The sequence below is a fragment of the Camellia sinensis genome, chromosome 7 (assembly GCF_055761805.1).
Source record: "Camellia sinensis isolate YWXY chromosome 7, ASM5576180v1, whole genome shotgun sequence".
Lineage (NCBI taxonomy): Eukaryota > Viridiplantae > Streptophyta > Magnoliopsida > Ericales > Theaceae > Camellia > Camellia sinensis.
In genome coordinates, this window is record NC_138967.1 from 91,666,835 (window position 1) to 91,677,789 (window position 10,955).

Consider the following 10,955-nt stretch of genomic DNA (forward strand, 5'->3'; position numbering starts at 1 on the left):
GTGTTAAGGCTATGTGGCCATTGTGTTAGGTTTATGGCCCTTGTTCGTCTTCTCTGCTCTCTTTCTTCCTCTTGATTCTACACCAATTTGGTATCAGAGCCAAATCACAATCTATCACCACTACGCCACATCCTCATTGCTAAGATCACTGCTTCACCACCGTAAAAGCGTTGCCACCAACACTATGGCGCAGCCATTGCTCTGCAATCTGCAAGATCTTCTTGTCTCTACAGTCGAACTCTGGCAGAAAGCTACTCAAAATATCCCTTGTTTGCGATCAAGAGCCATCATTGTTGCGTCAGATTCATCATTGTGACTGCTTCCATGTGTCGTCGCTTGAATTTTTGCCCCATCGCTGCTATTCCTCGAATGTCATACAAATGGCAAAGAAGATGCTGCTAACATCCAGGTCAACCCATTTAAACTTCAAACCCATTACCCTAAACCCCTAGATCCAATAAGCCTTTGATCCTGTCTACCTTATAAACAATGGGGAACTTACTGATAAGTCCCATGTACTAGGTTCAAAACTCAGTTAATCCCAAAACAAAATACTTGTACCAATTAGTCCAATACATTTTTAATTGTTACCAAAAAATCTTTTTTTTTTTTTTTAATTTACAGACACTGTTCACATCTTACTACCGTCAGACTTCCGTCAAACGGTCGCCGGAGACTCGTCGGAATGTTCAACATCGCCGGAAACTCGTCAAAATGTTTAAAACATGTTATGAAACTGTAAAATTTTACAGTTCTAAAAAATGTTATAAAACTGCAAAATTTTACAGTTTTAAACCATGATTCATTCCAGCACCAAAAAAAAAATTGAAACTGTAAAATTTTACAGTTTTCACCGCCTGTAACTAAAACTCGAAAATTACTTGTTCAGAATTCGAAAATTTTCTCATTACAAATCTGTGTGATATTTGTACAAATCTGAGTCATTACAGATCTGTTTCAATGATATTATAGATCTATTTCATCATCAACAACAACAACCATAGATCAACAACTATCCAAAAAAAAAATTTGTAAATAGAGAGAGAAAGAGAGAGAAATTGACAAAGATATATACACAAATCTGTTCAATCTAAGCACAGATCTGAGGATGAGCGTCTTCTTGTTCTTGTTCTTCATCGTCTTCTTGTTCTTGTTCTTCATCGCCTTCTTGTTTGACTTTAGGACTGAGATTATGGTTAGAGGAGGAGGCGTAAAGAGGGAACCAAAAAGCAGAGAGAGAGGGGAAAAGACTTTTGGGTGTACTCAAAAAGTTATGGGATTAAATGGTGTCCACATGTTTCACATGGGACCTATGGGTAATTTCCCCATAAACAATCTCACCTATCCCTACCGTCATTAAACCTAGAAGCAAACTTGTGAATCAGCCCAATAACCTAGCCCAACGACACTTCGGTCAATTGGGGAGAATGATACAGAACATAAGCGGATGGAGATTTTATAATTTTGTTTTTAGTATTTGTTATTTTATTTTTTTCTTTTAAATTATAGTTTCATTATAAGTTTTATTTTGGTTAGGAGTTTTATGAATATTTGTTTTCCTTTTGTGTTTTCTATTTTGAATTAAGGTTTCTATAAGCTATACATAAAGGCTTTGACATTATATTATTCAGCTTTTGAAAATTATGAAGTGTTTAAGGCTCTTGTGTTAGGGGTGTGGCCCTTGTTCTTCTTGTCTCCTCTCTTTCTTCCTTTTGGTTCTACACCACCTACCTAACATAGTAACCTAATATCACTAACATTCTATCACTTAATAAATGAAAATACAAGAAGATTATTTAATAAACTCCTAACAATACTTAAATAACTTAAACATATCAACATTATCATTATCATTTTCTTCCCAACTATACTTAAATACCTTAAACATATCAATCAACATTATCATTATCATTATCATTATCTTTTTTGACATATCAGTCAACCTGATTGCATCAATCCTCTCTTGTTGGAGAAAACTCAACCTCGAGTTTTGTTAATCTTCCATGTAGAGAAGATTTTTTTATATGAACTTAGTTTCTTCAAAATATATTTTGCTCTATACCAAATTGATGTACAACGACCTCTCATGACACTTTTTTCCTTCAAACACTCTGTGGGGCAAATAAATATGTTGATTTGTTCTTTTAGCATGAGATAAAGATAGAAGAGATGAGAGATAGATGAGTATACGGGTAGATAGAGAATATGGAGTGAAGATATAGGAGATGAAGAAGAGAGAGAAACCAAAAGAGAAAAAAAAGCAACAAGATAAGGAGAGAGAGAGAGAGAAAAGAGGGAGATTAAGACCTATATGTAGGCTTCTTAAAACCTTAAAAACATGTATTTAGTTATCCTCTTAAATTTAAAACAAGATTATTTAATAGATCCTAATGATACTTACACCCCATTTGTTTGGGTGGAAAATGTTTTCCATATTTTCAGGTGTTTGGTACAATGAAAACAAAAGTTAACGGAAAATGTTTTTCATGGTCAATTAAAAACAAGCCTCTTTGAGTAAAAAATGTTTTCCACTTAAAAGGTAGAAAACATTTTTCAAAATAAAACCACTATCGCAATTGTCACTCCACCACCACACCATTATCACCACAACCACTGCCACCGCCACTATCACCGTTGCCGTCACCACCACCACCACCACTACCACCAAACATAGAAAAATGTTTTCACCAAAAAAATATTTTTGGAAAAAATTTTGTACAAAAAATATTTTCTGCCCAAACAAACGGGTCATTCATAACTTGAACATAGCAATCAAAATCATCAATTTATCGTTATCTTCAGGATGTGTTATCTTGCAAGTCCCATATCAACTTGTTTGAATTATGTATCTTCAGGATGTGCTATCTTCATATCATCCTCTCCTCTCAGGTCAACCTATATGGATGTCAAATGCTTTGAGGGATATTTATTTATTTATTTATTTTTTTGATCAACAAACGAAAACTTTATTGATGAAGAAAGTATAACATACAAACTTACATCAACAAAGAGAGCAGAGCAGATAGCACAAGACCCTAAATTGGTGGGAAACCAATAAAGGAAACAAAAGAGAAAAGAAAAGAAAAGACCACAGAAGAGAGATACAATACTACAGCTTCTCACACCCGAATTAGCCTACAGCCAGACCAACAACAGCATAAGGCAGACTACACACAGCATAAGGCAGCAACATACCAACAACAGATCTGCCAGCAACATACCAGCAACAGATCTGCCAGCAACATCCCAGCATCAGACTTCTTGATTCAAACCTGGCGACACACAACAAGGCAACACACAGCATCTGATCTAAATCAGATTAGCATACTGATTCAGATTAGCATGAGCATGCCAGAGCAGACCAGCAGACACAGATTGGCACACCAGCAGGCACAGATTAGCAGACTTCCAGATTGGCAGACTACCCTGATTCAGATTGGCAGACTACCCTGATAAAAGTAGACTAGAGCAGAAGCAAACACACCCCATCTGGCATGGAGCAGACTACACAGAGGGCAACATACCAGGCACACACGCCCCAGAAGCACATACAACCCAGCAGCAAATCCCTATAAACAACAAGTCACCTGATTCAGATTAGCCACTACATCATGCACTGAATAGTGAAACTCTGGCAGCCCAGACTTGGCCCACAACCCAACCCTCACTTTCACTATTTCACCAAGCTCTTCCATATTAGGCTGATTTCCTTTAAAAACACACTCATTTCTTAACCTCCATACTGACCATAACATTGCAATTGGAACAAGCCTCCAAATCCTCCCAACTGACTTCTTCAATTTTGTTCCCAGCCACCATAACAGCACACCATCAACTGTAGCAGGAATGACCCAAGATACTCCCCACCATTGAAGCAAAGATGACCAAACCTTCCAAATCTCCGAGCATTGAAGGAACAAATGATCCACGGACTCTGGTTCCATCTTGCAGAAAAGGCACAGATTCTCCACATTACTACTTAAGGCCCTAAACCTCTGTAAAAGACTAATGGTTTTAACCCTGCCCCTCCAAGCCAACCAGCTCAAAAATTGAGCTTTTGGAGGGGCCACACCTCTCCATAACAGATTAGGAACCTGCAATTTTGGGCCTTGAATCACCTCATACCATTTCCCCAATGATGCCACAGTGAATTGACCTGAAGGAGATGCAGTCCACCTGACTGAGTCTGGCAGCTCCTCATTAATCCTGGGAGCATCTCCAGTCAAGTCTTGCAGCCTATGAACCTCCTCTTCCTCCCAAGCAAGAAGTGGTCTTGAAAACAGAAACCTCAAATTTCCTGAGATATCCCTCCTCTACATGAAAGAGCTCAGATTCCCGTCTTTATCCACAGATAATCTAAACAGCCTTGGGAACTCTACCTTCAATTGAACATTCAACAACCACTTATCATGCCAAAAGTGAATCCTACACCCATTTCCTATCACAAGCTTGCAATTAGACGTAAAAAATTCAAAAAGCTCAGCATTAGCCCTTAACACACTCAGAATATCACTCCAAACAAAAGATTCTTTGCCAGTCCCTTCCAACACTGGTAACCATCTACCACCCACTCCCCCATACTTGTTCAAAATTACTTTCTTCCACAGAGATTCATCTTCCACCCCATATCTCCACCACCACTTAGTTAACAAGAAATCATTAAAGTCCCTCACCCTTCTAACACCTAACCCTCCATGCTCTTTACTAAGAGTTACTAACTTCCAGTTTACCAAATGAATCTTCCTCCGGACTTCTGAACTACCCCATAAAAATGTTGCCCTCAACTTATCAATTTCCTTAGCTACCCCTTTAGGTAATTTGAAGAGAGAAAGGTAGTAACCAGGCAGACTATCAAGGAGATTTGATCAGAGTTAGACGACCAGCAAATGAAAGCGTCCTTCTCTTCCATAAGGCTAATTTAGCTTTTACCTTCTCCACCACAGGTTGCCAAGTCTTCTTTCTTCTTGGGTTAGCACCTAGAGGTAAGCCCAGGTACAAAAGAGGAAGCTTCTTACTTAGACAATAAAGTTTAGAGGCAAAAGCTTGAGCAATATCTCCACTAATCCTAACTCCGCACACCACACTTTTGTGGAAATTTATTTTAAGGCCCGACATAATCTCAAAGCATCTAAGAATCCTCTTAACATTTACTATCTCCTCCCACTCAGCATCGCAAAAAAGAATAGTGTCATCGGCAAATTGGAGATGAGACAGATTCAAATTTCCTGACCCAATAGAAGCTCCCTTAATTAAGCCCAAAACTTTAGCCCTTTCCAACAAAACATTGAGGCCCTCAGCTGCAATATTGAACAAAAAGGGGGAGAGAGGATCACCTTGCCTTAGCCCCTTCTGTGGACTGAACTCTTCTATTGGTGAACCATTAACAAGAATTGAAATTCTAGCCGTGGTGACACAAGTTTTCATCCAACCCAGCCATCTCTCCCCAAACCCGAGATTGGCCATCATAGAAAACAGGTAATCCCAGTTGACCGAATCATAAGCTTTTTGAAAGTCAAGTTTGAAAATGACACCCTTCTCTTTAGACTTCTTCCACCAATCCACCACCTCATTAGCAATCATTACCCCATCGAAGATATTCCTCCCCCCTAAGAAGGCAGTCCGCACTACTCCAATCACATCTGGAAGCACCCTTTTCAATCTTTTGGAGAGTACCTTAGCCAAGATTTTATACAGTACACCCACCAAACTAATTGGTCTAAAATCTAACAAACCCGAGGGACTAGTAAGCTTAGGAACTAAGGTGATAAAGGAGCTATTTAGCCCAGAAACCAGCTTACTGTTCTTGTAAAACTCCTGCAAAAACTGGAATAAATCACTTTTCATAACCTTCCAGCATTTCTGGATGCACATCATGTTGAAACCATCCGGACCCGGCGCTTTATTCCCATTACAGTCTTTTACAGCCTCCCAAACTTCTTCCAGAGTGAACTCAGGATCGAGAGACTCCACCACCTTAGCACTATTAATCCGCACAAAACTACCAGACAATTTTGGACGAGATGGCCAATCTTCCGAAAATGCCTTTGTAAAGAACCTCAGCACTTCTTGTTTTACCAATGCTGGATCTTCAACGCGAACCCCATCCACAACCACTGAGTCCACTAAGTTCCTATTCTGCCTTTGGCTAGCCATAATATGAAAAAACCTGGTGTTCCGATCACCATTATGAGCCCAATTTAGTCTAGACTTTTGGAACCATATCCAATCCAATTTCTTTCTATATGACCACACCAAGTTTTTGACCTCCCTTCTTCTTACAACTTCATGAGGTTCTAATGACCTCATTTCTGCCAACAGATCAAGCTCATGCAACTCAACTTCAGCCTTTTTGAGTTGGTCCTCCACACAACCAAACACTTCAGAATTCCACCTTTTCAACTCAGCTTTGAGACTACACAATTTCGCCTTAGCTCTGTACCCAGCCCACCCTTGAACCTGCGAATCCACCCAGGACTTTTGCACAACAGACAAGAAGCTAGGGTGTAGGGTCCAAGCATTCAGAAACCTAAACGGCTTAGGGCCCCAGTTTTTCTCCTCTTCCATAAGCAACAGAGGACAGTGGTCTGACACCAGTCTAGGTAAGCCTCATAACTTCAAACTAAAATTTTCTACCTAGGTGGGATCCAACAGAAACCTATCAATTCTACTCCACCTATCACCTTCCAAAGAATTACACCATGTAAAATTCCTACCCAACATAGGTAAATCCAACATTTCCAGATGATCTACAAAATTGTTAAAATCCTGCATCCCTTTGGAACTTCTGGTACATTCTCTTCTTTCGTTAGGAACTCTAATCTCATTATAATCACCACCCATGCACCAAGGCTTTTGGAAAGAGGATCTTACATTGAGGATAGAATCCCACAACTTAGCTCTTTAAACCACATCATTAGGCGCATAAATATTTAAGAACACACACTCAAATGAACCAGAAAGAGTACCTGATAGAAGCAAAAAATTTCTGTTACTGCAACACTCTGATAAGGAGAAAACTTCAGGATTCCAAATACTCAAAAGCCCTCCAGCACTCCCATCCGAATCTGCAGCCATAAATTCCAGCTTCTCCCAAGGCCAAATAGATCGAACAAAAGTAACATCAATATCTCTGCTCTTGGTTTCTTGAAGGAGCAAAACATCTACTCTTTTTTCTTTAATCATCTGCTTCACTCTACGTCGTTTTTCCAGCCTACCCAAGCCTCTAACATTCCAAGACATGATCTTCATTGGAAACTAGCTTTAACCCCGCTACACACCCCCAATTCACAGCCAATCAGGTCTGACCCGCCTGACCCCCTTTTGCAATTTTATCAAACCGCTCTGCATCTTGTAGCTCTAGCTCAACAATTTTTTGTACCACTTCATTCTCATTCCCTTCACAGTTCATACCCAAACGTTTGCCAAGCTGCAAAGTGGCGTGAGCTTCCTCAATAGCCAGCTTCCTTCTCCTACTCGATCGGCTGTTCTGAGACTGAGAATGTGAGAGGACTGCAGCCGCAGCCCTGAGCAACGCACCCCGCTGAAAACCGCCTGAAAATGAGGCAACATTTCTGTGAACTCCTCTCATTCCCCTTCCTCTCGAACCTCCTTCCTTACCTTCTTGAAGACGATGAGTGTTAGCTGTTACCACTGGTTCTCTACCCAGAGTAGTTGTATTGAACCTGACAAGCTCTTGGGCTTGTGATGGGCACAGAGTATGCTCTCGAGACTGGGCCAGTCCATTTTGAGTTTGGGGAACCACTTTGTTAATTAGCGCACAACTAAGCCCATCAACAGGACCTCCTACTTGGGCCCCTTCTAGCACTACCTCAATATTAATACTGGGTCTACTACCCTCCGACCCACTCAGACTCTTAACAAATCCTGGAGTGAGTAAAGGAGGCCCACCAGAAACCACCCTGCTGTCATCATTTATTACTCTTGGTAACTTCTTTAGCATGCTAGCCTCCTCTGCAGAACAGCTGTTATCCTTCCTAACGTTAACCACCACCTGTTCTACTTGACCTTCACGTGTGCCAACATCTTTCACGAAGCCACAGTTTGCAAAAGTGTCATTAACCACCGAAATCGAGTTCCCATGGTCTGACGCCACCAAAGCCGAGTTCCCATGCTGCTTTTGGTCAGTGTGATCCACCTCCTTGCTTCTGACATCTTGTTGAGGGTTAACTCCGGCAACTGAACTCTCCGACCGGGAAGGTGAAAAGATGTTCAGCCCCCATTTCTGGCGCATCTCATAGTCAAAATCCACACTGTTACTTCCTTCCCCTACCGAAACCTTGTAAATTCTCTTGTTGCACTCAACCTCTACCGATGAGTTAATTGCTTCCATGGACCTAGTGTGAACCAATACTTTTCCACAGTTCAGAGATTTTGATTCCACAAGGTTATCCTCCAATCTGATGATGTCCCCCCATAAAGATCCAATACTTTGAAATGTGCTAGTGTTCCATGCATGGAAAGGAATACCATAACAGTGCAACCAAACTAGCCTAGAAGTCACCATAGGCAAATCTTCATCCCATAATCTTATATCGTCACAGAGATCTTGAATGAGGTCTGCCACCAAACTAAACTTCTGGCGTAAGAACTCTTCTGCTGGAAAATTTAATAGAATTAAATTCCCACCCCCAAAGCGAAAGTGAATTTCATGTAAACTGGACTTCCAGATCAAGCTCTGCAACTCCCCCAGCATCGACATACTCTTGATACGCACCACCATACATCTCTGTAACCAGTCACTGCCTTCGTCTGAAACTGCCACTTTTAACAGCTTATTCGCCTCGCCCCCCCTTCCTTCACAATGTCTGCATACGATTTTGTTCCTCTACATGTACTCATCCCAATGCCTTTACGAACAGGCACATTGGATGCATTTGGTTCGCTGCCATCCCGAGCTACACACTCCACTCTTAGACGATTCTCATGAACTACTCCAGACACCGATCTGTGATAATTCTTCCCATTATCATAATCTGCAAACTTTACCTTCAGTTGTTTCTTGCCGCACCAGACCCCATTTGCCTTCTGGATCGCCATCTTTGCTGCCACTACACACTCATACCGAACAAACCCAAATCTTGTTCCTACTTTGCTTCTCTTAAATGATATGAAGACATGCTTCACCACTCCAAACTTAGAGAACATAATAAACATGCCTTTAGGATCCATATCATATGGAAGGTTGTCAACGAAAATGGAAAAAAGCTTCAAGCCTGGACCACTTCGTCTTTGACCAGCAGCTCTCCCTCTGTAGAACACCAGTTGCCAACCCCCTTCAAATCTCCTACCATCAGCTCTTCCAACTTGCCCCTCCATCTCTGCTATCTGGAAGTTCTGGTTGACTGAAAATTTTAAAACTCAATTGCTTTGAGGGATATTGACCATTAAGGTTGCACCCAACAATATTTTGGAGATTCAACTTTCCCAAATGAAATAGAACGAATTTTTTATTTTGTTATTTTATTTTTATTTATTTTTTTGGTAACAGGAAAAATCAATTCTTTCATTAAGTAGCGCTGTTAAAAAATTATGGTGAGCAGCAGAGCCTATTTTCTCTGCAGACTCGTGTGACTTGTAGACATCTGAGAATTGTTGTGAGAAATCCTGTCTTCTTTTTTGGGGTGGGTATATATATATATATATATCTCAATGTTGATTTTTTATCTGGATTTTAACTTCAGAATGCAGAGAAAAAGTTAGGTGGTTGTCCGAGTAGAACTCATGATTCACTTTCCCAGTCCACCTGAAACCAACGCGGCTTTAGTATTGTGATAGATCTTTATTGTCTTATATTATTATTTTCTGACAGGGTTTAGTACATGTAAACATGAATGTTCAGCTGCACCATGTTTTCATTTCCCAGTTGCTGTCTTTTCTTTTTTCTTATGATGTTTAACCGCGGTCATGGTTGAGGAACGTATTATCTTTTTATGTCAAGCATTAATCTGTCAAACATTAATCCTTTTTTCTATTGTAGTTGGGGAGAGCTTTTTTAGTATAAGTTTTGAATCTGCTTTATTTCATGCACTTTTTCCGCTATGTTTGGTTGAGGGATTTGGGGAGGGATTTGAAAAGGGAAATGGAAAAATTGCGTGAAACTAAGTGAAATGTTATATTATTTACATTTCACCGAACTTTTTCATTTCTTGTTTCAAATCCCTCCTCAAATTCTCTAATCAAACACAACATCAATGTATGCCTCCTTTTGTGTAGTTAAATCTTTGGCAGATACTGAGAAATTTGTTTTCCTTGCTAATTATTTTTGGCTTTTCAATTTTGTGGTTTTACGTTGATCCCACTTTATTTCTGTTAATTGTTTTTCCACTTTACAGGTACGCTTTCTGACCAAAATATAGCATCCTAACATTGTTAAGGCAAGTAGCATTCACTCTCTTTCATCCCTTCATGTCTCATTATTCTTGTTCTCAGATGGGAGGTCGTTTTGCAGCTGGGTAGGATATGCCTGGATATTCTCAAAGATAAATGGAGCCCAGCCCAGCCCTCCAGATACGGACTGTTTTGCTGAGGTCATATACTCGTCCACCATTAGTGAAGCTATACATGTTTTATTTGCTTTGAAGTTGCTTTTGCTTTTCCTTAAATGTAATAAAGACTATTTCTGCTAAAACTAACAGCTTACAGATATAATCTAATTCATATGGCATAAGCATGCAAGTGAATAAATATGACATTTTAATGGGTGCAGTTCTTGTGTCGTGGCCTTGAAGCAAAATTTGAAGTGTTGTTCACAAAATATTGCTTTTATTAGTTCATGAATCATCATCCAAGCTCTCCTGAGTGCTCCAAATCCAGACGATCCTCTTTCGGAGAACATTGCAAAACATTGGAAGTCCAATGAAGCTGGAGCTGTTGAAACAGGTAATAATGCCCTCCATTCTTGTACTTGAGTTGTTGATTTTAATAGAGATGTTGGT

At 40.0% G+C, this 10,955-nt stretch overlaps 1 protein-coding gene across 1 annotated transcript; it reads right to left on the bottom strand.

Annotated features, from left to right (window-relative positions):
- Nucleotides 1-2,579: 2,579 nt before the first annotated feature.
- On the bottom strand, nucleotides 2,580-7,239 carry LOC145795952 (uncharacterized). The gene is made up of 8 exons (XM_082880904.1): nucleotides 6,966-7,239; nucleotides 6,681-6,709; nucleotides 4,997-6,456; nucleotides 4,380-4,848; nucleotides 3,588-4,313; nucleotides 3,140-3,232; nucleotides 3,001-3,035; nucleotides 2,580-2,658 (listed from the first exon to the last, which is right to left on the bottom strand). Exons 1-8 carry the CDS (start codon nucleotides 7,237-7,239, stop codon nucleotides 2,580-2,582), a joined length of 3,165 nt encoding a protein of 1,054 aa, XP_082737030.1.
- Between the last annotated feature and the right edge of the window lie 3,716 nt (nucleotides 7,240-10,955).

What these genes read in the sequence shown, in the direction of transcription:
- LOC145795952 (XM_082880904.1), bottom strand. Translation starts at nt 7,239, where the DNA reads ATGTCTTGGAATGTTAGAGGCTTGGGTAGGCTGGAAAAACGACGTAGA. An exon ending in TGTTGAATGTTCAATTGAAG is followed by an intron (nt 4,314 to 4,379) that starts GTAGAGTTCCCA and finishes TCTTTCATGTAG; the next exon opens with AGGAGGGATATCTCAGGAAA. An exon ending in GCTCTGCTCTCTTTGTTGAT is followed by an intron (nt 2,659 to 3,000) that starts GTAAGTTTGTAT and finishes GTTTGGTGGTAG; the next exon opens with TGGTGGTGGTGGTGGTGACG.